At 33.8% G+C, this 26,985-nt stretch overlaps 2 protein-coding genes across 4 annotated transcripts; one reads left to right on the forward strand and one right to left on the reverse strand.

Moving 5' to 3' along the window:
• The first annotated feature begins 3,886 nt into the window (after positions 1 to 3,886).
• On the forward strand, positions 3,887 to 5,976 carry LOC18105726 (40S ribosomal protein S19-3). The gene is made up of 4 exons (XM_024586333.2): positions 3,887 to 4,066; positions 4,925 to 5,015; positions 5,126 to 5,309; positions 5,623 to 5,976. Exons 1-4 carry the CDS (start codon positions 3,983 to 3,985, stop codon positions 5,693 to 5,695), a joined length of 432 nt encoding a protein of 143 aa, XP_024442101.2. The 5' UTR covers positions 3,887 to 3,982; the 3' UTR covers positions 5,696 to 5,976.
• A 3,139-nt stretch (positions 5,977 to 9,115) lies between these two features.
• LOC18105727 (uncharacterized) lies at positions 9,116 to 15,245 on the reverse strand. Of its 3 annotated transcripts, none has more exons than XM_024585961.2 (6): positions 15,046 to 15,245; positions 11,192 to 14,972; positions 10,935 to 10,983; positions 10,577 to 10,824; positions 10,142 to 10,249; positions 9,116 to 9,644 (listed from the first exon to the last, which is right to left on the reverse strand). In XM_024585961.2, the coding sequence occupies exons 2-6, from the start codon at positions 14,698 to 14,700 to the stop codon at positions 9,410 to 9,412; spliced, it is 4,149 nt and encodes a 1,382-aa protein (XP_024441729.2). In that variant the 5' UTR covers positions 14,701 to 14,972; positions 15,046 to 15,245; the 3' UTR covers positions 9,116 to 9,409. The 3 variants fall into 3 exon arrangements, with proteins under 3 accessions (XP_024441729.2, XP_024441733.2, XP_024441728.2); XM_024585965.2 differs by having other exon boundaries at positions 11,192 to 13,977; positions 14,092 to 15,245; XM_024585960.2 differs by having other exon boundaries at positions 11,192 to 15,245.
• Positions 15,246 to 26,985: the final 11,740 nt, after the last annotated feature.

Consider the following 26,985-nt stretch of genomic DNA (forward strand, 5'->3'; position numbering starts at 1 on the left):
ATAAGGAGATGTTGCAGGCACAACCCAAAGAGTATGAGCGTATTTTACTAGTTGGCGTGTGCTACACAAGCGTCAACCACTTTAAGATTTTTAATTATATTTATATTTGTTAAAAGACTTAATTGTTCTTTATTGAAATTAATTATAACTAAAAAACCATGATGAAACGATGAAAATTTCTCTGGTTAAATTTTAATTTTTTTACTTTTTTCAATTATTTCACCATCCAATCAAAGCATTAAATGACTGAAAGCCCCTTATCTCTAATTTTAATATTTTTTTATTTTTAAAGATATTTAAGTTACGTAGCTATAATATAAAAAGATTGAGTTGTCCGTTATCAAGAAGATAATGATAAATGTATTTTATAAAAAATACCATTTTACCCCAGCTGTAAGTTAACCACAGAAAAATCCGTAAAACGATCGTTCGGCTAATAGTGGGTTGTGCTTAAATTTGCACTTGAAGACCTGTAATGTAAGGAGAGATTTATTTAATGAAATGAAGCGTTTGTGTCGTGACCTTCCATTGTTGTGCTATGGAGAGTGGAAGACGGAGGTGTGTGTGTGTGTGTGAACACACACATAACAGATAGGTGTTCTAAACTGGACTGCGGAGCACGGGCCAATAAACTAGCTATTATATTATTACATAATGATTATTTTTAAAAAAAATTTTATAAAAAATATATTGAGATAATATTTTTTATTTTTTAAATTGATTTTTTATACCATCACATTAAATTAATACAAAAAAATAAAAATATATTAATTTGAATTAAAGAAAAAAATTAAAAAATTCAAAATTTTTTTAAAGCATTTTTCAAACGTAAAAACAACACATGCTTTAATAAGAAAATTCAACTCGGCCTCATATGAAAAAAAAATATCATCACCCAAATTTTATACAATATAAAAAAAGTCTCATCAATTTATTTTTTCTTTGCCGTATAAAAAAATAAAATAAGGGAAAAGAAAAAAAAAATCTAAAGAGACAAAAATAAAATTAAAAATATATGGCAGCGCAGCTAGATCCAAGATCGATAGGTTCGGTTGTCTAGCCAAATCCAATAGCGTTGGATCCGGCTACGAGCCAGACCCAACAACACTTTAACTTTAGACATGAAGCTTTGAAATCAAGTAAAAAAAAAACCAATAGCATTGGGTTCGACAATCAAGCATGATTCAATGCTATTGGGTTTGGTTGTCCAATTAGACCTAACATTACTTTTTAACTAAAACACAAAAAAGACAATGTCCTCAAGCGTTACAGTATGATTTACAGTATAAACACTTTATGTCTACAGTATGGTCCACGATGTAATGAATTTATGTGCACAGTACGAACATGTACAGAATTTCCCCCCTATCTTTTAAAGTATAGTATAATACAATTAGGAATGTAAACCATTAATGAATGACACTGATATAATTTCTAACTTTTGTAATGTTGTGAAACTTGAAGGACCAACATTGGATCGTCTAAAAATCGTTACTTGGACAGAAACATACCTTTGCTTCTCGAGAAATTTTATATTGCACAAGAAGTTAATTATTCTCTGAATCTGATTAAAAACAATTAATTATAAGGAGGAGAGAAAAATATAGTAGAAGATATTATTATTATTTTTTGGTAGGTAAATTTTTTTTATTTTATTTTATCTTTTCTATTTATATTTGTTTTTTCTTCAAAATAGACCTCATGAAATAAATAACTAATGCGGTCACTATAAAATTTCTCTTATGCATCATTTTTTTTTTAATATTCATATTTTTGCTTAGATAAACTTCCACAACATAAAAATTGAAAGGAAAAAAAATAGCAATTTTAGCAGGTTAAGTTCTTCTACGGTAGAGAAGGCGTGCAATGCTTTAATTAACGAGAGATCTAAGAAAAAGAAGGGTAGGAATTTTAACATATTAACTTCTTCTCCCATGCCATCCATCGCTATTGATTCCTCTTCTTCCTCTTTTTTTTTTTTTTTTTTTTCTTTCTCAAATTAAAAAGTAGAATCCTAATAAACAATACCAAAATGATGGGAGGACATGAAATCTCCAACAATGGCTAGATAATATATAATAATAAAAAAAAACTAATAAATTGTCACACCTCAACTTAGGCTGTGTTGGATTCACTTTCCAAACTTTCATGTGTTTATTTGTCTTTATGAAAGTTGGTCAACGGAAAACACTTTTCGATCAACGAAAAACACTTTTCGATCAAAGAAAAATTTGGCTTGGTTTCCAAGAAAGAGTTTTCCTTTTATTTTGGGCGGAAAACACTTTCCGGAAGTTGTGAAAAATTTAAAAATATCATATTATTTGCTGATTATATCAAATTTGGTCCTCAAACTTTTGATTGCTATATATAATTTGTTTTGAATATTTGTTTTTCAATTTTATCCCTTAGAATTTAATTTTTATATTAACTTTGATCTTTATTTTTATAATTGTTATTTGCTTTTTACTTTATCATTTTTTAATTGAAATTTTTTATCTATGAATTTGGTCCTCATTCTTTTGATTGTTACTTATTTTATTTGAAATAATTTATGAAATGTTAATTATTATTATTTTAATTTCTTCATCTTTCAATTTTTTTATTTTTTAGATTTGATCTCTATTATTTTGATTATTATTTTTTTATTTGAAATAATTTATGAAATTATATTTTTTTTTCAATTTCATTCTCATTCAACTTTTAATTTGTAAGATTTGTTCCTCATTATTTTAATAAACTTGAAAAAAATAAAATATTAATAAGTTTTTTTCCAGCTCATTTTCCATGACATAACCAAACACTGGAAATTGTTTCCCAACTTATTTTTCATTACACTACCAAACATCGGAAAATAATTCACTTCTTTGGAATTCACTTTCTAAAAAAAAACTACTTTCCAGCAAACAAACGGGGCCTTAGAGATCACTTGGCATAAGTGTATATGTGGACAAAAAGTGTCATGTCGTCTCAATCATACCGAGGGTTTTTTTTTTTAAAGTATACCAAATCAGTATAGCTATTCTTCTTCTGACGCAGCAACGTAACTCCAATCAGTCTCGAAACGAAGCTATTTTACTATATTTTAAGAGATAAGCTAAACCATAGTTTTAAAATCCGGCCCGACGGGTTGACCCGAGACTGGAACAGGGTCGGGTTGAAGAAAAAACAGGGGAAGAAAAAACCCGGTGTGACCCGGCAAGACCCGGTTGCAATCCATTGACTTTTGTTTTTTTTTTTTTTACTAAAATGACGTCATTTTGATTTTTTAAAAAAACAAAAATTGACTCAGGTGACCTGGTGACCCGGTCAAAACCTGAAACCCGGGCCTTGGACCGGGCCGGGTCTAAAAACTATAAGCTAAACAACTCAAACCTCCTCTAAACCTTAAATCATTTGTGAATTGGTCCCTCAATTTCTAATTTCAAGCATGACCATCTTCAATTATACATGTTTCATTTGAAATTAGGCCTTTTTGTGACTCCTAATCAAGCTTCCATCCAAACTAACGATGCAAACACACAGGTTAGTTACAGGTCCATATAGTTAAATGTTCCCCATTTACATATAAATAACCATCTAGGTGGTGGCCCAGTGATAAGAGCTTGGGACCAAGAGGTTTGCTCCCTCTGTGGTCTCAGGTTCGAGCCCTGTGGTTGCTCATATGATGGCCACTGGAAGCTTACATGGTCGTTAACTTCAGGGTCCGTGGGATTAGTCGAGGTACGCGCAAGCTGGCCCGGACACCCACGTTAAACTAAAAAAAAAAAAACAATAAAATAAAGATCACAACACCTACCAAACTATGCAATATGTATAGTTTTTTTTTTTTTTTTTGTAATGGGCAAAACAGTAAATAAAAAAATCGAGTGTGTTAGTGAAAAACCCTAGATCGTAAAACCCCCAGCGTCTCGTTTAGCTCACGTTCGGTTCTCTGTTTTTGGAGCTTCCGCGGTGCAGCAGGAAAGAACGGAAGGGAAAAAAAATGGAGGCAGCGAGGAAAGTGAAGGACGTCTCTCCTCATGAGTTCGTCAAGGCCTACGCCGCTCACCTCAAACGCTCTGGCAAGGTAGTTTTCACATTTATCTAGCCTTGAACTAAATCCCTTTTGGACCTGTAATTTCACACTTCTTCCATGTGTTTGATAATCTTCATGTCCTGATGTTTCTATAATCTTTGGATTTTGTTTCCTGAATTCCGTCTTTATATTATTTTTTATTTATTTAATCTCTTTGTTTATATCTCTTGTTATAAGTAGAAATGTGTGCACTAGTGATTTTGCAAATCTTCGTGTGTCCCTAAGGGTTATTGACTTGTTTACCTTTTATTTTCATAATGTAAATGCCACTGATTAAGGATTAGCACAACTGATGATTTTGTTTCTTGTCTGCTCGGATGGCTCGATCCCTCTTCTCTGGGAAGCTATTTATAAATTTGGTTTCGTTTGGAATTGTTTTTCCTTTTAGGCTAGTTTTTTTTAAACAGTTTAAGTTGTCTAATAGGTCTAGTTTCTAGTCCCAATTCCTTTGCCTGCATCTTTTACTTGGTCAATATCCATGATATGACTAGTGGCATGCAGGGCATAGATCGTTATGAGTTTTCCATGTAATCTATTCCTCGTGAGTTGCACAATTAGAAAAGGTGGTGATGTACTTTGTTGCTGACATTTACTGGTATCATCTCCACAATGGATGTTATCAAAGTGAACGTTTTAATTCTTCCAGTTGTGTGAGGTGTAGGATTTAGTTTTGACGCATGACTTCCTCTTTTCTGCAGAATACTGCTTCTTATTTGCCAACTATCTTAAAAAGTTTATAAATCTGTCTTCATCAGTATTTACTTGTTGCCATATTTTATTTAAACTTTTCACCATGGTAAGCATTCTGAGTTTTTTCTTACGTTTTTATATCCCCTTGTCTTAAAATAGGTGGAGCTTCCTCCATGGACTGATATTGTTAAGACTGGCAAACTGAAGGAACTTGCTCCATATGACCCTGACTGGTATTATATAAGGGCTGGTACGTGTATTCTCTTTCTCTCTCATTCATGCCTTTACATATGATGTGTTGGGCACTCTTGTACCATTATATGGATCTTCTATCCTTATTTGATTGAAGTGGCATTGCAGCTTCTATGGCAAGGAAAATATATTTGAGGGGGGGTCTAGGTGTTGGTGCCTTCAAGAGGATATATGGAGGGAGCAAAAGGAATGGCAGTCGCCCACCACATTTCTGCAAGAGCAGTGGTTCTATTGCTCGTCACATTCTTCAACAATTGCAGAACATGAACATCATTGACCTTGACCTGAAGGGGTTAGTCTATCAGTCTCCTGTATAGTTTTCCAGAGTCACTGAATCATCAACTGGATTCTTATTTTGTTTTTTATTTTTCAAGTTTATCTGCCTTAGGACTGCCCTTTTCCTTTTATGGTTTTTTTCATTTTGTAGTTCCTATCAATTAAACAAATAGTTCCTAAGAAACAGCCGGTGAATGTGTCTTGTGTGTTCAAGTATTATTTAAGAATCTCTTCCACAGCTCCTCATTCCCACCCCATCCCTTTTCCTTTTCCTTTTCCCCCCCCGTTGATTATGGTGTGTTCACAACAACTTTGTTTTTCTGTGCCAGTGGGAGAAAAATTACATCCAGTGGCCAGCGGGATCTTGACCAAGTCGCTGGACGAATTGCAATTGCTTCCTGAGAGGTTAGTTTGGGCTTTGCTATGGAGGGGGAACAGATCAGAACTATTTGGAAACTAGTTGCTTGAATGAGAGTAGATATAGAGAAGACTATTAATTCATTGTCTTTGTATTGCATGTGCTAGTTGTTGACTGCGGCTTCTAATTTCATGTCATGAATTTTGAAACTCATGCCATAGCTTTTCAACTTGTTTGGTTATATTATATTGGAACTTCGTACATGTATCAATTTAGACGTGAGCGTCTCATTTCGAGATGGTTATAGTATGATGCACTTTGCGAAGGGTTTGCTTTTTTCCAATGAATGTCAGGCATTTATTTGAAGGGAGTTGCAGCAGTTCCTTCTGGGTCTTTTAAACTCTTAAAAGGGAAAATTGCATCATTGTTTTCTCAATTGAGTACATGGTCTTTTAATTTTACTCTTTTTAGGATACCATTTTTTTTTTTTTATTGTGCCAAGCAAGTACACTTGAGTCCAAAATGGGAAATGTAGATTGACTCATTGACATGATTGATGATAGAGTTGGGTTTAGCATTCACTCACAACCCATTTACTTGTTTCACAATGGTTCCATTGAAAATTGGTTTCTTTTATATGATCAGCTAATTTACTTTTTGACTCGATTAAAAAAAAAAAACCAGATATTAGCTTAAAATAAGTAATAAATCGATACGCGAAAAGCACTGATGACCGAGTAAATGATAGAAAATAAGACATTGGATAATCAGGAGTGGCATCTTTGTAATTAAAACAAAAATCCACTCTTCCGTCTTAAAGAAGGTCGGTGGCGATGAGAAAGGAAAAGGCTGGAAAATTTCTCTTTTCTTCATTTCATACAAGTTTATCTCAGGTTTATGGATGGGAAGAGTGATTCCAAGTGAATCCTATTAAGAAAACAAATGTAAATAGAAATTTTAGAGAGTTAGAGAGGTTGAGAGTTTAAAAAAAAAGTGAGAGGAAGCTGGAAATTTAGAAGAGGATGAGATTCTTTGGAATCTTTATAAGAACTCATTTAATTGAGTAAAATTAGCAAAGGTAAGGAACTTAGTAATTACGTTTCTTTCTTGTTTTGTGAAAAGAGAGAGAGTAAATCTCTAAATCTTTAAATTTTTAGGGTTTGTGTAAATAAATATGATAATTAATCAATACTATGGTTATTGTGGTATGAGAAATGTTGTAATAGAAAGTAATTTGGAATAAATTGAAATTAATTTTGGGAATTTAATCCCTATTGAGGCCATTAAGGGTTTGTGAAAATTTGATAAAATTATGTGATATTGATGATTTTAATGATGCTAGGAATGTTGGATATTTGTTTTAAATGTTTTAATATTATTCACTAAAAGTGTACTTAGAATGATGAAAAATTGAAAATTTACTAAGCTTGTGTTGGTTTAATGTGTTTAGTTGTATGGAAGAGTGGAATGGGTAAAAAGTATGATTAAATTAAATTGTTTACATATGCCTGTTATGCAAACGTTTTTTATATTTATGGTCATGAATATTCTATTAAAATGAAGTTTAATTTTTTATTTAAAAAAAATCATTTTTTCATCAGGAAAACAAAAACAACCTCATGAATCAAGAAAAAAAAAATGCATTTTCCCATAATAAATTTATAGCTAAGACATTATTTTATTAGATATTGTTCAATTTGATATTTATTTTTGAATACAATTCCAGGAATTTTTTTTTATAATATTGACAATCATTTGTTTAATTATTATACATGAAATTGTTATGCAATATATATATATATATATAAATATAAATTGCAATTTAACAGAGGGTGGTAAAGGAGGAGGAGGAGCAATTGCATTTAGAAGGCACAATCAAATCCTTTGACATGCATGGGATTTTACAACTTTTCACAGTACATACCCCATGACTCGTATTGAAACCAAAACCCAAAATGAAAAACTAAGCATTTTTCTTTGTTTGTGATTTGATGTTTGATATATTTTTTAACCTTTAACTTCTTAATTTTAACAAGTATAATTAGTATTATGAATTTATGGGGAAATTCAATAAAATCAATGACATACGAATTTTGTTTTGGACATGTACAAAGATTTTGTAAACACAAAGACTGCAACCACTACATAACATCTGCGACAGTATGCTACAGCACGGCAAAAACAAAAACAAAAAAGAAGGCAGAAGCATAACAGAAATTAAACGAATTTTCAAACAAAACCACTACCAAGACAATGCTTGTAGACTATATCCATGGTTCAGCATCATGAATTTCTAAAAAGTTTCCCCAATGTCTTTGTTGTATATTGAGAAAGCATGAGAACAAAATTTTTGAACAAATCGAAGCATAACTAAGTACATAATTAGCGGGAATAAGGTCTCCAAATGAGCACTACCCTAAAAAGCACATTAACCAAAGGAAAAAAAAAAAAAAGGATGAAGAAAAAGATGACTCCATGCATTTGGAAAGACAATTGTGGAGAATCACATCTTGTAAAATTGAAAAGACAATTGTGGAGAATCACATCTTGTAAAATTGATCTCGGTGCCTAAATTCTGGGAAAAGAAGTGTATGGAAAATCATGGGAAAACTCTAACCACTTCGTACAGTTTGCAGTAATACTGAAAATTCAAGACTTTGACCATGGCATTCATTCAAGACTCCAGGCATTTGGAAAGACAATTATGGAGAATCAGAAGTATCTTGTAAAACTGATCTTGGTGCCTAAATTCTGGGAAAAGAAGTGCATGGCAAATCGTGGGAAAACTACAACCACTTTGTACAGTTCACAGTAATATTGAAAATTCAAGACTTTGACCACGACATTCATTAATTTCATTTACCACCTCTTTCCAAACAATCCTTATTTTCAACAATAGAAAGTAGAAACCAATTACCAAAGCCTTAAGCAAGAACACAACTAAAATTTTCAACTATGTAAACATCATTATTAAATCAGACTGCAATTATTCTCCCCATTTACTACAAAAAATGACAGGGAACCTGATGCAGCCTTAAGCATGGGGCAAACTTATAATTTCAGCAAATTTATTTCAAAGAGGAACAATTTATAGCCATTTAGGAAGCAGTGAGTGTCTTCCAGGAAAATTTATATTTCTTTCCCAGTCAAAATAGGAATATTAATGTTTCTTGTTCAAGAATCAAACTCTAATTATGATTAGGAATAACTAAATCATTATATGTGCGTGCGCTTGCATTTTTCGATTTCAGTAAGAGTGAACTTCTATTGAATAAGTGCAGCCTTTGCTTAAATAATGAGGGAGTGTGATACTTCAATCAAGAAGTGATTACTTGAATCTAATAGTGTGAGGCTAGTAGCTTTCTACCCTGTTTTCTTTCTGATGTTTAATTTCAGACCTGTGTTTTCATTTATAAGTCCCTATAAGGACCACATTCTACAACCCTAGCCCTAAAAACAACCAATTTCATAAAGTTCCCTTAGACTTGTCCCGCTTAAGAACCCCAATGTATCTCTACACATTCAAACGAAGTATACAAGACCAGATCATATTTCTCAAGAATGAAATCAATGGCCTATAATAAAAGATCTAACAGCCTCCATTTTTTTAATGAGACATTAGCATCCAACCTCCTACATTCCTATTGCAAGGTCTATCTTGTAAGCAAGGGCCAGCATACAGCTTAGAAGATCAATCCAAGAAGTACGCGGCGTGTGGAGAAATTGGCCACGAAGAGGGAAAATCAGATAATCAATTATCAAAGTGAAAGACATTGTACCCTGTCAGGAAGAAACCTAGGCATGGGTAGTGCAGTAACATATCTCTGCAGACAAGATTTGTGAGCATTTGCAGATGCATCTGAGGAGGATGAGCTCTCAGCCCCATCAGTTTGACCCCGGCCATGGAACTTAGCAAAGCGATTGATAACAGAAAACCTCTCTAGATCTTGGCATTCCACTCTCAGGTCTGAAACTGATGTTCTTTTGTCCAATCTGCATCATCATCAGCAGGCAAATAAAACTAATGAGTATATCTCTGCACCAAATATGTTTTATCATTGGACTTATGATGCCAAGGATGATGCAAGCAAGCAAACTCTATATACACATGATCAAGTTCCAGCAAACTCAATTGTTCTCGTTGTAATGAGTATATCTCTCTAAGAAACTTGTTTCTAGGCATAACATTCTAGACTTATCGAGCAAATCATTTCAGGTTTTTTTTTTTATTATTTATACATGATTCCTATGTCATTCTTCTCAATAAAAAGCCAGTATCCTTATTGCAGAGAAATGTAAAAATACTAGAAGTTTCACAATTCATGAAACAACAGCAATGTTAGAATCCAAGAATCCAATAAGTAATATAGAGAAAGGATATGTTAAAACATGCCGGACATCAAAATTAAAAGTAAAACATCAAAGACAGGCAAAAATAAGAATAAGTTAGCAAGCAATCAAATATTACCACCAAAGACACTAAAGTCTACCTCAACAAATCATTCTCCAGCTTCCTCGTCCTACTGATAAGGTCTTCTGTGGCCTTTGAGAAGTACTGATCCCTATTCTTCTCCGATGTTTTTATCTTCTCGGGCAGGCTTAGGAGTAGGAAAAAACAAATAAATTTTTTACGTTATCATATGGATTTAATGATATTTCCAACTTAAAACTATTAATCTTACTTCCAGTAAAAAGCATGCTTAGAAAACCAAATGGCATGTACCTAATTATGGACCGCAAAAGTAGGTCCTTGAGTGAGAATTTAGAGGCAGCTCAATCCTTCAGCATTTTGCATGAAGTGGCTGCTCTTAAGACTCAAGCTGCACCTTTATGGTTGCAAGCCCAAGACATTTACCATGGTAGCAAATAAATGCTCCTAAAAGCATGCTAGAAAACTTTTAGATAATAATAAAAGTAATTCTTACAGGTCTCCACTGTTAGAAGGCACAGGAGTATCACTTCCAGTACAAGAGAGTGTGCTGCATGCATCTCCTAGTGTTGATCTGGAAACAAAGAATGCAGCACTCTCATAATGTAAAATAGCATCTGCAGAAAGAATTGATGCCAGAGGAGGATGGAGAAGTATCTGCATAAGCTGTGTAGTCAATATAAGCCTTCTCTTTGATCTATGGACCGGCAGTCCATCATCTACCATTTCATCGTCATCTTCTACCTGTTATCAGAAATGAATACATTTGCACACGAGGAAATTGTAAAACGCCTAAGAGGAGAAAAATATAACAGATGAATATAGCTGGTAAGCTGCTGTAGCTATGAGCACACCTTCTCAGTCAATCTATTTGCTGCCAGAGCCCAGACCAGTTCTGCTGCACTGCAAACAACAAACTCTACATATGTTATAATCACCAGGGAAAAGAAAGACAAAATGAATGAAACAATCAGCCCTGCAAATAATATCAAAGAAAATAGCAATGAATTTCTGCAGTGAAAAATAAGATAAACCCAAACATAAATAACTAAAAGGTGCATAAGTTTCATTAATAAAGATAGATAAGGCACTTATAGTTTATGCCAATCACCTGAGATTCTGAAGTCTTTGAGGACCCAGTGTCACTTCCTTATGCCACGGTACAAGCTTGGATATGGCACTTTTACGCTTCTTCGGTCTCATAACCACCAAACTCACATCAGCAGAATCAGGCTGCAATGACTGAGGGGTGGAGAAATTCTCAGTTGAACTTTTTTGAATAATACCAAATTGACTAGCAGCAACAGCATTTCCTTGCTCAAGTAAATTATGAGCATGTGATCTTTCATAAGGTCTTTCAGATGTGGAGGGCAGTTCTGAAGGCTTCATAGTGACAGCTTTTCGTGCATTATTCATTTGTAATATCTGTCCATTTTTAAAGGTTTCATAATGATCAAGCCAGGATGAAGCCATCTGGTTACTCATTTGAGAATGCTCATCTCTGACAGAAACCGCAGTATTGCTATTGGTGAAATGCTGAAAATCATTCTGACCAAATGCAAGCATATCATTAGAAAGTGCATTTATGTCCTGATTATCTGCTGTTTTTGCTGAAAAGCTTAGCATCTTGGAATGTCCAGGGGGGGTTGAAGTGTGATTTGCTGGAGCATCTCTGACCATATTATTGTGTCTATAAAACTGCTGACCTCCCTGAGCAGCTACCAAATCAGCATCCACAGAACCATCAAGACTTTTAAATCTTTTCAAACTTCTATTAACATGTTCAACCTCCGCATTTTTCATTCCCTGCATTTGATGCAGCAGGGAGTAATTTTGAAACAAAATATTATTGGGTTTCAAAGATCGGCCAAAAGCTTCAATTTGTTTCTGAGTACTGGTTAGGTTTGAAGCAGGTGTTTCAGTAAGATGATTCACAACAGATTCTTTCTCATGTGAATCACTCATTGTCTTCTGGGCTCGATCATTCTCAGGTAGAACTTGCTGCAAGTGGTCTCCTTTTGCTGGTTGCTCTTTCCCAACAAAACCATGTGACTTCATAGAACATTCACCAGATTCAGCTCGACTGCTCCCTCCATTTTGCATAATTTGGTCATCTAGCTTCTGTGGTTGAGAGGAAGTTATCCCTGAACTGTTATGTGATTCAATATTGGGTTTAAACATATTGGGTCCAGTCTGAAACGACTGAGTGCCAAATGGATGTAGCTGAGTTGGAACACTGGTCCACAAAGTAGGTGGCATTTTTGAAGAAAAACCATCTTGTGATGAAGCATAACGCTGAGGGGCTGGCGAAGCTTCCAGCACTGGGAATTGTTGAGCAGAATCTCTTGCATGGTTTTGGTCATCACTTGGCTGGGGCATCTCAGTAGAAGAGGCAAAATCATTATGTGAAGTATGCCTGGATGTGTCAGGAACCAATGGCCCCGCTGATTGATTCAATTGACCTCTCTCAAAAGACTCTTCTGTATGTTTTGGTTGAGAAGAAAATCTATCAAAAGATTCATTAACAGATTCACAGGCAGTTGCTCGTCCTCCTGTATCAGGCATGTGCTGATTTGGAAGATGACTTTTCGAATAAGGAAAACCAGGGGGAAAGGCAGTAGAAAACTTTCCTTGGGCACTATTGCCAGCATGTACCAAGGTGCCAGGAGTAGTATTCCTCAAATGTCCATGAGATGTATCACGTGAAGGAGGTAAAGACTGAACAGAGGATGTAGGAGCCAACAATGCACGTCCCTTCTCCCCTGTATTTGAAATGACTTGAGTTGAATTGAGAGAATCAGTTGCTAGTGAAGGGCCGTGGGAAGAAAAGGCATGTTCTGGAATTAGCAATTGCTGGGATGGAGGAACTAGAGGATTGACCTGTGGGTTTCCAATTGCAGATCTTGCATGTTCCAATTCAGCAATTGAATTAGTCTTCCATATACCAGCACTGTCACCCATCACCTCAAACATAGGACCTTTTTTATCAACATTATGAGAATCTTGGAATGTGTTTTCATTTCCCTGGTTTTTGAAAGCAACGATAGTTCTAGGAGACACGGAACCCATAAAGTTCCAGCCACATGGACTATTTAATGGTTGACCGTTGGAGCTATATGATTGCATGCCCTGTTGATTTGCCCAAGAACCTGGAATGCTTTTAGCATTTGATCCTGCATCAGTAGAATGAGTAGCTTTTCCATAAAAATGACTGCCTTCAACAGCTGCTTTTTGCATGAGGCTCGTATCAGACCACTTGGTTCCATCTTCCGGAAACTGCTGAATATGTCTATGAGGAGAAACAGACTGCAACCTCTCCATGCGTTCATGTGAAGTGTTGACTCCAGATTGCTGAGCCGCCCCTGGGATATTATGATAATTCATACCTGTATTGGCATCATGAGACAAAGGCAAGGGTTGAGAGTTCAAGGAAGATACAGACTGCAAGCTATTACCATCCCAATTTGACTGATGTTTGCTACTAGCATTCACAGAGGGAGTCTGCTGATTATCAGCTTGAGGTTCACTATTTATAAAAGTCAGACCACTCCACTCTTCTTGAAGCCCTGTATCGCCACTAGAAGTTTCTGCTACAGCAGATTGCATAAGAGCACTCCAACTCCCACTTTGCACAGAAGGCAATGAACAGAAGAAGTCTGTATCATCCAACATATTGCAACCTCCAGAACCCCGGTTGGTACCCCTGCCAAAGGCATCCCACAAATTATCATCTGAACCAAACAAAATCTTTGCCTCAGTTGGATCTAGGGTAGCCACATCCTGGGAAGGAGCAACCTGTATCGCTGTTTCCTCTTGTGATGTTTCTGATAGACCACCCAGGTCTTGCTTAGTGCAAATTTCTTGCTGTGGCCCATTGCTTTGCTGGGGATTCACTAGCTGCAAGTTTTCCAAATTAAATCCAGTATTTATACCCTGACCATCAGAAGAAGCAATCATATTTTTCCCCTGATATCCCAGTCTAGAAACCAAAGGTCCATCCTGCACACTAACCTGCTTTGGAAATCCAGTATACTGATTGCTTGTTAAGGAATCACTGCTGCTTGATATCTGCTGCATTGACGGCTTATCCATTTGGACAGGAGGATACTGGCTTGGAGTGACTCTTGTTCCAGGGACAGGGACACCATAAAGAGATTGATCAACTGGCTGAGGTACCATACCCATCAAGCTTGGTGTTCCCTCGTTCTGCTGAGGGGAAAACACGTGTCCTCTAAAGGATCCTTGGATAACTGGCGAAGCACCTGGCTGCGGCCAGCTTGTGTTAGCTTCCATGTGCTCAGGCTGCCATGAATAATTAGATGTTTCATGAATAGGATTGCCATTGATCAAAGCCTGTGAGGGATTGGCAGCTGCCTGTTTTGCAAAAGCCGCAACTTGATTCATTGAATTCAGCTTCCTTGCTTCTTGTTGCTTCTGAAGTTGTTGCTGCCTCTGCATTTCTTGCATTTGCTTAAGCATAAACTGTTGCTGTAATAGCTGCATGTCACTAATCCCAGACTGCTGTCTCGGCAAAGATTGCAGCATGCCAGGATGCTGGCTACTAATTTGCTGCAGACCTCCGAAAAAATCATAATTCACTGGAGACTCATTAAAGTCCATTTTGACTGAGTTTTTCTTGCGAATTCAGGACCAAACATTCAAAGCCAAAGAAGAAAGCAAATAAATGTATAAAAGAATACATAAGCCAGTGAAAATGAAACACACACACAAAACCTTTCCTTCTCTTTCTATCAACAACCTAATACAACTTAAAATATCACATTTTACAAGCAAATTCACAAAAGATCAAGAAACACCAAACTCAACAAATCCCAAGATAGTCTCTTTTTAGCACAAAACAACGAAGCAAGCAGGAACACACTTGTCCATTCCTACAGCACCAACAACTAAGCTTAGAATTTAAGAGAGATAAAATTAGGGTTTCTAGAGAGAATTTGGACTCACGGTTTCACTTTGACGCCTCAATTTGAGCTCCAAATGAAACGATCCTCTATACAATTGAAATCTCTTAAATTTTTAATTTAGGGTTTTGAATCGAATGATAGACAGATGTTAGGTTTGGTGTGTCCCGAGCTGAGGGCTAAAGTGTAAAAGGGAAAGGAAAAGCGTTTTTCTGGAGAGGGAAAAAGGAGAGCATGCGGAAATGGTTGAGGGTAGAGGGGTAGTTTAGGTGGCGCAGCTATTAAAATCCGCCATGTGGCAAAAAAAATAAAAATAAAAATCAGACAGAAACCACATTAGTTGACTGTTTTGCTAAATTTGGTCCCTTTATCTTGACTGGTCATTTCATTAAGATTTTGGTATCAGAAGATTATTGTATTGTAATTCTATTATAATTTTTTTGAAACGCCCCCAGAAATATAAATTATTAGTTAGATTACATTTCGGGTATTTATAAAAAAAGTATTAATAAATGGTAATGAAAAAATATCTTTTAAAATTTAAGCAAGTAATAAATTTTATTAATTCTAAAATAAACTTTATCATTTTAACTGCATGATACAAGATTTATATAATTAAAAGATAAAATACATAAAACAATAATATGCGATGCTAGAGCACGCTAATAGACCCGACAATAAAAACAAAAGTGAGGAAAATAATGTTATTCTTCCGGCAATTGCATCAACATGTATGTTGTCATAAGCCTAACAAGCATGCCAGACCCTTCTTGGTTGGGTCAGACAAGCATGTCAGATTTACGATACTTTTAAATTTAGTTTTTCTACTTTTGATTTCTTTTTTTTTTCCTTGGTTTTTTTTTCAAAGTTCTTATAATTTTTAATTTTACCATTCAAATCAAATTTATGGGTTTTTTTTTTAAAAATTCAAATTTATTAATAATAATAATAATAATCACAATAATAATCACAACAACAACAACAACAACAACAATAATTTTTAATTTTACCCTTCAAATTAAATTTATGGTTTTTTTATAGTAATAATTTTTTTTCCAAATTTATTTATAATAATAGTAAAAATGAATATAATAATATTTATAATATTAATAATAATATTAAACATGTCAAACCCACATTGGTTAGGTCTGGCAACCATATCAACCCAAGATACTTTTCAATTCAGTCCTTCTACTTTTGATTTTTTTTATTTTTTCCTTGGCTTTTTTTTCAAAGTTCTTATAGTTTTTAATTTTACCCTTTAAATCAAATTTATAATTTTTTTCCAATAGTAATGATATTTTTTTCAAATTTATTAATAATTTTAATAATAATAATAACAACAACAATTATTATTATTATTATTATTATTATTATTATTATTATTAATTTTACCCTTCAAATCAAATTTATGGTTTTTTTCCGATAGTAATAATATTTTTTTTCAAATTTATTAATAATATTAATAATAATATTAAACATTTCTAACCCAAGTTTAAGTGGATTTGACAACTAAGCCAGACTCATGTTGATTGGGTCTAGCAAGCATGACAAACCCACTTTCTTTCCCCTCCCCTTCTTTTTTCTCTCTACCCCCCCTCAAAAATCACGCTGACCATTCAGAATTTCAGAGTTGTCCTCTTAGTTATTGATATTTTAATTTTGGTCCTTATTATTTTGATTTTGATTTTTTGTTCCTGATCCTTTTATAAAAAATGATGGAAAAAGACATGAAAAATAAGAAGATACTTGTTAAACTTAGAAATCAAAATCTGGACTGTTTGTATTTTGGTTTTTCCACTAAGATTTGGACTTTAAGATGATATAATTTGAGATAATTTTACGTATCAAACTTATAGACACGGGTGTTACCTTTCAAATGCAACCAACCTTGCTTAAATCAGAGTTCGAAACGCTAGAGATGGAAAAAAAACCAATGAGGGTCTAAACTGAAATCAATAGGACAAGTTTTGTGCTACTAAAAATTGTGAATTTTGGTATATAGATGGCAAACCTTGGTTTAGTTGTACTCATTAAAGTTGTAGACCTATATTTTAACATTAAAAAAAATAAAAAACCCTGTATAAAGTCGAGTCTTGAAACTCTATATATGACCAAAATACCGAACAATGTTCAAAGACACTTATATTGCACCATCTAAAAGTAATAAATTGTTACTTCTTGTTTAGAGTTGTGATTGACTAAAAATGTTGAATTATTGAGGAAATGGAATGTGAAGTGTGTGTATGTATGGTCGAAGTTTGAGCTTAATCTAGTGTATTTATTGGTACAAGTGAGGCCGTAGGCACCAAACAACAGTAAGGGACAACTAGCAGCATATATTTCAGGTTGGTGCTTGGCATTTTAGACATTTATTTAAGTGTATGTTTGAGTTTTATTATACATGCTTGAATTTTTGTTTCGTATTTTTTTTATTATGCATGTTTAATATATGATTATCGGTTGAACTAGTTTTTCGATTTTGAATTGGTGCCCTGCGAATGGGCTATTGGTTATACCACATTCCTGTTGATAGGACTGATGCCTTGGGAATGGGTGATTGGTTTAACCAGTTTCCTAGTTTAGAACTAGTGCCCTGCAAATAGGATTTTAGTTGGACTAGTTTCCTAATGATAAACTGGTGCCCTGAAAATGGATGATTGGTTGAATCAGTTTCCTGGTTTGGGGTTGGTGCCTTGCGAATGGGCTATTAGGCTCCGTTTGTTTGCTATAAAGTAGTTTCCTTTGGGAAAGTGAATTCCAGGAAAGTGAATTCCGGGAAAGTGAATTATTTTCCGATGTTTGGTAGTGTAATGGAAAATAAGTTGGAAAATATTTTCAAGTGTTTAGTTATATCATGGAAAATGAACTGGAAAATAACTTATTAATGTTTTATTTTTTTTCAAGTTTATTAAAATAATGAGGAACATATCTTACAAATTAAAAAGTTGAATGAAAATGAAATTGAAAAAAATATAATTTCATAAATGATCTCAAATAAAATAAATAATAATCAAATAATAGAGATCAAATCTAAAAAATAAAAAAATTAAAAGATGAAGAAATTAAAATAATAATAATTAACATTTCATAAATTATTTCAAATAAAATAAGTAACAATCAAAAGAATGAGGATCAAATTTGATAGATAAAAAATTTCAATTAAAAAATGATAAGGAAAAAGCAAATAACAATTATAAAAATAAGGACCAAAGTTAATATAAAAATTAAATTCTAAGGGATGAAATTGAAAAACAAATATTCAAAACAAAATATATATAACAATCAAAAGTTTGAGGACCAAATTTGATATAATCAGCAAATAATATGATATGTCTAATTTTTTCACAACTTTCGGGAAGTGTTTTCCGCCCAAAATAAAAGGAAAACACTTTCCTAAAAACCAAGTCAAATTTTTCTTTGACTGGAAAGTGTTTTCCGTTGACCAACTTTCCTAATGGCAAACAAACACATGAAAGTTTGGAAAGTGGTTTCCAAGAAACAAACACACCATTAATTAGACCAGTTTCCTGGTGATAGGACTGGTGCCCTCGGAATGGGCGATTGGTTGAATCAGTTTCCTAATTTGGGACTGGTGCCCTACGAATGAGCTATTGGTTTAACTAACTTCTTGGTGATAGGACTAGTGCCCTAGGAATGAATGATTGGTTAAGTCAGTTTCCTGGTTTGGAACTAGTGCTTTGTTAAATAGGCAATTGTGGAAATATATTATTGGATAATTGAAATCAGATCTCTGGATAATGGACTGGTTAAAAAGAGAAATTATTAATGTAGTGTCATAAATTATTAAATACATTAAATTGTCAAATTGATTTTATAGTGTTTTTATAAATTCATGTGCAGGTTCATTTCATTAACATACCTCCTAGTTGATACATTTGGTGTTGTTTTTGTGTATTCACTTAGGTTAATAAAGTAATAAAGAAATACCTTTTTTTGGAATGTATTTACCATAAATCATGACTTGTATGTGTAAATTTAGTTAATAGTTTATTTTGTTTAACTTTTGTGTTATAGATTCTTTATTAGTTCAATTATATAATGTGAACTCATTGATGTGAGTAATTCATGATTTTTTTTCTTAAAAAAACTTTCCTTGATTTTTTTTTAATTATGGAATCCATGTGAATATTGTTTTAAAAGTTGGGGTTGTTATATTTGGTATCAGAGCTCTGGTATGGGTTCAAGAAATGAAACGGAGAATTTATGAGCATTGGCTTGTTTCAGGATGGTGCGAATGAGGACGGGTGCAATGACTAACCCCTCTTCAGTGAGAGGAAGAGACCAAGATACAAGATTTGCTGACAGGCAGTAAGAGGATCCTTTAAAGGATATCGCTTCACATATACCACTAGTATCTCATCAGTAAAGTGTTGGGGAATCGTTTAGACTCCGAGCTAAGGTTCGTTCTAGCTATGCTGACACATTACTGTTTGAAAAATCCGGACTAAAAGGACAGGGAGCTGCACCCCTACTAGCAGCACCAACAACAACCCTTGTACCATATATGGACCCTATCTCACTTGTGCAGATAGTTTGTGCTATGATTGAGACCATGTCTAGTTTAACAGCTCTAGTGGCCCTAATAACACCAATAATTCCAGTGACATAGGCAACACCAATTATTCATACCGCTACTACTTCCGAGAGTGTAGTTGCTTTAGTGTGGACCGTGAAGAGCATGAGGGAGCTAGGATGTGAGCCCTTTCTAGGCGAACATGATGCAAAGATTGCATGAAAATAGATGCAAAAAGTAAAGAACACCATGATTCAGATGAGAGTACCCAAGGATTGATAGGTGAGCTGTGCTACACAGTTGTTATAAGATAGAGCTCAGTCACGGTAGGAGGTGATATAGTCTAAGAAAGACACAAGGTTATGGGCTTGAAGTAAGTTCATGAGACAGTTTAAGATGCAATATCTCCCCCTATCAATGTAGGGTTAAGGAGCAGGAGTTTTTAATGTTGAGACAAAGAGATATATTAGTTTTGGAGCATGAGAAGAGGTTTCATGACCTCTCCCTATTTGCTTCACAATTTGTTTCTACCGAGCAGTATATGATGGATAAATTACAAGATGGATTGTGCCAAGAATTGAGATAGGGATTAATTAATTTATGATTTGAGTCTACCACAGAGCTTATAGAGGTGGCTCAGGCCTTAGAAGCATGTATATTAGAGGGCTAACAAGGCCAATCAACATTGAGCAAGCGAAAGGATGTGTGATTTTTCCTCGAGCAGACCTCTCCTTCCTAAAAAACATAAGCCCTACTTTAGTTAGTTTAGGAAAAAAGATGGGACATTAGCTAGGAATGCTCAGAGTTCTGGTATCAGGCCTATTAAAGGACAACAAAGTGGTAGGAGTGGATCGGTTGGGGGAATGTCACGGCAGAAGACAATTACTTATTCTTGGTGTTTCCAGTGTGGACAGAAACACTCTGGGGACTACTTTGCTACACCTGGGTAATGTTATATATATCGAGGGGAGCACAGATGGAGAGAGTTCCTGTATTTGGGTAAGGGAAGTTATTATTATAATGGACAAAGACATATTAGAAAAGATTGCCCTTAGAGGTTATAGTGTTTACAGACTTAGTAGAGGCTCAAAGCCAGTAGTAGTCGGTCATAGTGGATAGACCGACTAGTTAGACTCAGTTAAGAGCTAGTGGAAATTGAGGTCATGTTAGAGCTTAGGGTGACTTGACGTAGGGTAAGTTATTCTTTATGACACAAGAAGAGGCTTGGGCTACTCTTGATGTCGTTGCAAGTGCATTGTTGTTATATCACCTGCCTGTTTATATGTTATTTGATCCTAGGGCTACCCATTCCTTTGTTGTAAGTAAGACAGTAGGAAAATTAGGAAAGAGTTCATGTAGAGTTGAGAAAGGATTTACTATAAGTACTCTTTTAAGGGAAAATATAGATATTTATATGGTGTATATGAGTATGAAGCTTGATGTTATGGGGGTGTGAGATGAATATAGATTTAATACCCTTGGAGATACATGATTTTGATATTATATGGGGAATGGATTGGTTGGGTAAGCATAAGGTTCAAATGGATTATTTTGCAAAAATAGTAACTTTTTATGGATTTATGGGGTAAAAGAGTAGTTTTTCAGGGACAAAGAAATGTTATATCAAATTGTTTTATTTCAGCTATGACTGCATAAAAAATGGTGAAGAAAGGATGCGAGGTTTACCTTGCCTTCATAGTGGATATTAAAGGAGGAAAAAGTGAGTTAGCTAGCATTCCTATAGTAAGTGAGTTCTCGAATGTATTTTCTGAGGAACTACCAGAATTGCCCCAATAGAGAGAAGTAGAAGTTTTCATAGATAAACTACTGGGTACCTCCCCTATAGCCCAAGTGTCATATAGGATGACACCGATGGAACTGACTGAACTGAAAATACAGTTGCAGGAATTGTTAAAAAAAGGTCTATATGCCCAAGTAACTCACTTTGGGGAGCTCCAATACTATTCGTAAATAAGAAAGATGGAACTCTTTGACTCTATATTAATTACATACAATTGAATAAGGTGATGATAAAAAATAAATACTCGCTTCCATGAATAGATGATTAATTGATCAACTCAAAGGGGCTTGGGCATTCTCAAAAATAGATTTGAGATCGAGATATTATTAATTGATATTTAAGGAACAGGATATAGCAAAAAAAAACCTTCAGAACTCGTTATGGACATTACGAGTTTTTGGTAATGCCTTTTAGGTTGACAAATGCTCCTATAGTATTTTTGGATCTGATGAATAGAATTTTTCAACCTTATTTGGATAAGTCTATAGTGGTGTTTATTGATGATATTTTAGTGTATTTCAATTCGTATTCGAAGCATGAACAACATTTAAAGGAGGTTTTACAGACTTTGAGAGAGCATCAGTTGTATGCCAAACTGAATAAGTGTGAATTTTGATTAAAGGAGGTGACTTTTCTAGGGTATGTCATCTCAGCTGAAGAAATATTTGTAGATTCGAGAGAGGTGAAAACAATGTTAAAATATAAAAGGTCTACAAATATGACAGAGATTTATAGTTTTCTTGAATTGACATGATATTGTAGAAGATTTATTAAGGGTTTCTTCATGATTGTCACTTCAATAACCTAATTGACCCACCAGGAAATAAAATGGGAATGGACACTAGAGTGTGAAAAGAGTTTTCAAAAGTTGAAAAAGCGACTCACCATTGCATCAGTGTTAGCTTTACCCTTAGGAATTGAAGGATTTATGGTATATAGTGACACATCCAATAGAGGTCTAGGACACACATTGATGCAGCATGGGAGGATAATTGCTTATACCTCTAAACAATTAAAACTACATAAGGTAAATTATCCAATTCATGATTTAGAATTGGCTGCAGTAGTATTTGCCTTACAGGTGTGGATGCATTATCTATGTGGATCTCAGGTTTAAATTTTATCTATCATAAAGTTTAAGATATTTGATGACTAAAAAAGAGTTGAATATGCAACAAAGATGGTGGGTAGAACTGATTAAAGATTATGATTGTATGATAGACTACCACCCGAAAAAAACAAATATTATGGAAAATGCTCTTAGTTGCAAGAATAAGGTGTTAGATATTGAACCATATGTTTGTGATGAAAAGGAATTGTTAGAATTAAGGAAAATTGATGCTAAGATGGAGCTTGGACCTGAAGGTTCTTTGTTGGCTCAATTGAGAGTGAAATTAGTATTTCAAGAGAAGGTACTAGAAGCTCAATAAAAGGATAATGAGGCTAGTAAGATCAGAGACAAGATTGAATTAAAAGTTGAAACTCTTTTTTAGGTTTTAGATGATGGAATGGTCGTAATGGGAAAAAGAATGTATTTAATAGGGGATGAGGTTTTGAAGATGAATTGTTGAAATAGGCTCATGAGACGAGACTCAATATACACCTCGGTAGCACTAAGATGTATAAAGACCTAAAAGAGTTTTATTGGTGGCCAAATATGAAGAAATAAATAGTTGAATATATAGTTGGTTGTGCTATTTGCCAACAATTGAAAGTAGAACATCAGAAGTCAATAGGGCCCTTGCAGCCGTTATTGATACCGCAATGGAAATTAGAGGACATTACTATGGATTTTGTGTTTGGTTTGCCTAGAGGGAAGAAAGATAATGATGCTATATGGGTGATAATAGATAGGTTGACTAAACTTGCCCTCTTCTTACTGATGAAAATGACATACTCCGTTGATAAATTAGTCAAGCTATATGTAAATGAAATAGTGAGACTGTATAGGGTACCCATGTTGATAGTTTCGAATCGGGATCCTTATTTTACTTCTCAGTTGTGGCCAAGGTTGAGTATGAGTGCAACTTTTCATCCTTAGACTGATGAACAGTCTGAGAGAACAATCCAAATCCTAGAGGATTTATTAAGAGTTACTATAGGAATGACTCTATATTAAGTTTGGTGGTAAATGAGAGGATCACTTACCACTCATGAAGTTCACCTATAATAATAGTTACCAAGCTACTATAGGAATGACTCTGTATGAAGCTTTGCATGATGAAGGTGTCAAACTCATTCGTGTTGGGAAGAAGTGGGTGATCGGAAGTTGATTGAGCTCAAATTTGTTCAGGTTATTTCAAAAAAGGTTAAATATATAAAAGATCGTATGAAAGCAGCCCAAAACAAGTAGAAATGTTATATTAACAAGTAGATGATACCTTTTGATTTAATATAGAAGATCAAGTGTATTTGAAAGTTGCTCCATGAAGAAAAGTTAGCGCCAAGGTACATTTGGGCCTTATAAAAGTCGTGAAAAGAATTGGAGGTATGGCTTATCAATTGGCCTTGCGTTTGCACTTGGCCAAGATTCATGAAGTGTTTCATGTTTTCATGCTATAAAAGACAGAGATAGACTTGTCTCTAGTGCTACCACAAGTTCCTCTAGAAGTCGATTTGACTTTAGAAGTAAAACCTGTGAAGATTTTGGATTGAAGTGAAATAGGGCTCATAAATAAGAAAATTTATTTGGTCAAGGTATTATGGAGGAGTTCTTAAATTGAGGAAGAAACATGAGAGAAAAGGATGGAGATGAGGAGAAAGTGCCTTGGACTTTTCTGAGCTCAGGTATTCAATTTTAAATTTCAAGGACAGAATTTTTTATTGGAGGGGAGAATGAAAACCCTCGGATAAAAAAATATTGAAATTAATAAGTATTAAGAATGTAATTGATGAGTGGAAGGGTTCGATTGAACATATTAATTGAATTAATCAGGTGTTTATTTGATAAATGATGAAATTGAAAACAATAATAAAGAACTAAAGAGTTTAGTAAAAAGAAGGAATATATGAGTGAATGTATAAATAAGAGAAATATTAGGGTCAATGTATAACTAAAATAAATGGTGGGGTCAATGTAAAAATAAAAGAAAATATAATAGGTTAATGTGGGAATTTAATAAACATGAAGGACTAATGTGCAAATAAAAAAAGTGAGAGGGGACAAGATGTAAATAAGGAAACTTTTAGCTATAAATAAAGAAATCTGTAAAAATCCATAGAATGTTGGCCGACCAAGAAAAAAAAAGAAAAAGAAGGGTAAAATCTTGCAAAGTTATCATCAAAACTTAAAGGAAAGCTAGAATAAGTAATCTAAGAGTGTTAGGAGGGGGAGTTAAAAAGAAAAACTTGAGAAAACCTAGAGATTGGCTAGAGAAAGGAGACTGTTTGGGAAAAGAAAATAAGGGAAGGGGAAGAAAAGTGTATTTTCAAGTTTTACTTCATCTTTTCTTTGAATAAAAGGTAATAAGTTCTTTTAATAGTTAGTTTAATTTGTTTTATGTTTTTCTTGAATGGATGAGTTGTTAAAGTATATTTTGGTAGAGGTTTATAGGTTATGAAATTTGAATATAAAATTGTGTTTGAATGGTGCGACATTGACATTTGATATAGATGGTGAATGGAAAATAGGTTAATAGAGAGAATTTCCATTCTTAAAGAGTGCATGTGGTTGTTTTGAAAGTTGGGGTTGTTACACATTTAGATCTATTGGGTTTTAACCCTTTAGGTGGATTAACCAAGTTCCAAACTTGGTTAGTACACGAAGTCCATAGCTTTAAATTATTTTTTAGAATAAATATCATATATTATTTCCAAGTATTTGGTAGGCTCATCAATTATAAGCAACATGTCATTCACAACTTCCATGAGAGGTCCTTATCTCATTGATACATGACATGTCCTACCAAATTTATAGAGATTTTATGTTTCTTAAGGTCCAAGCTAAACATCCAATGTTTTAGCCTTGAGAATATATTTCATCTGGATGTAGTGTTTTAAAAAATATAACGAATCTCATTATTTTTTATATAATCCTTTAAATATTTGGTCAAATATTAACCACCTCGTTCCAACCAAAGTTTCTTAATACATATTCCAATATGTATTTCAATTTTTATTGTCGTTTATATTGAATCTAGGCATTTTAAATTCAGGTATATATAAACTATTCATATAATTACCGAATCCATAGAAATATCATTATCATAAAATAACAACATTTGTCCTCAATAATCCATTTAATACAAAATAAAATGGAAACAATGTCTTAAAATACTGGAACAAAATAACAATTATGAAGTTCTAGTATTAGCTCATTACGCAAAACAAGATAACTAGTTCCTACAATTAATGCATAACTAGTTCTTATAGCTAATGCAACAACCTTTACTTCATTACTGAGTCGTAGGTCCGCTTTGCCTTCAACTAACCTTCTACTTTTCTTTAGTTCCTACATGCAATTGCAAGTGTGAAAAGCTTTGGGGTAATGAATGCAAGACCAAGTCAATACTTAACTAATGGTCCAAGACAAAACCATTCAACCATAAAATACAAACATAATCACATTGGTTTTTAATGTTCATAATCATCCATCATGCATAAAAACATTTTAATATTATGATTAATTACATTGCATGTTTCAATTCTAATTATTTGCTTTATATGCTACTATAAAATAATATTTCTAACACTCACAAATATTCAATCAAATCTAATTGATAATTTTTTAAACAAAACAAATTTTATTTAAAATAAATTCCATGAAAAACATTTTTTCAAAATTTAATAAGAAAATCAATCACATTAAAATTCTTATTAATATCCTAAACTATTTTAGGATTAATTAAATAAAATATTTTCCGACTTAAAGACTCTTATGACTTTAGATAAAAGTATTTTTTCTAAATATTATTTAATTAAACCATTTAATTAAATTCTAATCCCATTAGGATATAAAAAACTCAAATATTTTAAATTAAACATTTTAATTCAATCCTAATCTATTTAGGAAATTAATTCTATAATTAATTTAATTTAGGGTTTCAATTTTAATACAAAATTGTTATTTTATATATGGAGGGCTCAAATCATAGTTTTAGCCCTAGATATACCTAAAAGTAATTAAATATAAGTTGCAGGGGAAGAATCGTAATTCTATCCCTAAAAAACCCTAAAAAAGGCTACAGGGATAGAATCGTAAATTATGCCCCTTCTTCTTTTTCTTGTTGCTACTAGTGTAGGCTACCCATGTCGATGTAGCTGTTGTCGCTGCACTTGGTGGCAGCGCAGGGTAGCAGCCCTCACGCTGCCCTAGTCTGGCACTACACACAGTGCCTATGGTTGTGCCTGACGCTGTCATGGCCTTCTACTAGTGGCAATTAGATGTGCACTTAGCAAAACCAGGCGCACCAGCCATGATGGCATCACCGCCAATGGCTATTGCAGACACTTTATTTTTTTATATATTTTTTTAAGATTTTGACTAAATTCAAGAAATTCGACCAGATCTGGTCGAAACAGTAGAGAATATCCTTTAAAAAAATACAAGAGAAAAAAATAATTTTAGGAAAAATAATTTTGCACATAAAATTAATTCGAAATTAACACTTACAATAATTAAAACATGTAAACAACAATCCTAATTG

Source organism: Populus trichocarpa, chromosome 15 (genome assembly GCF_000002775.5).
Source record: "Populus trichocarpa isolate Nisqually-1 chromosome 15, P.trichocarpa_v4.1, whole genome shotgun sequence".
Lineage (NCBI taxonomy): Eukaryota > Viridiplantae > Streptophyta > Magnoliopsida > Malpighiales > Salicaceae > Populus > Populus trichocarpa.

Excerpts from the sequence above, each read along its gene's own strand:
- LOC18105727 (XM_024585961.2), bottom strand. The coding sequence starts at position 14,700 with ATGGACTTTAATGAGTCTCCAGTGAATTATGATTTTTTCGGAGGTCTG. Across the intron at positions 10,250-10,576 it reads CCTTCTAACAGTGGAGACCT|CCTGCCCGAGAAGATAAAAA; the intron begins GTAAGAATTACT and ends CCTACTCCTAAG. Across the intron at positions 9,645-10,141 it reads CTGGAGAATGATTTGTTGAG|ATTGGACAAAAGAACATCAG; the intron begins GTAGACTTTAGT and ends ATGATGATGCAG.
- LOC18105726 (XM_024586333.2), top strand. The coding sequence starts at position 3,983 with ATGGAGGCAGCGAGGAAAGTGAAGGACGTCTCTCCTCATGAGTTCGTC. Across the intron at positions 4,067-4,924 it reads ACCTCAAACGCTCTGGCAAG|GTGGAGCTTCCTCCATGGAC; the intron begins GTAGTTTTCACA and ends GTCTTAAAATAG. Across the intron at positions 5,310-5,622 it reads ATTGACCTTGACCTGAAGGG|TGGGAGAAAAATTACATCCA; the intron begins GTTAGTCTATCA and ends TTTCTGTGCCAG.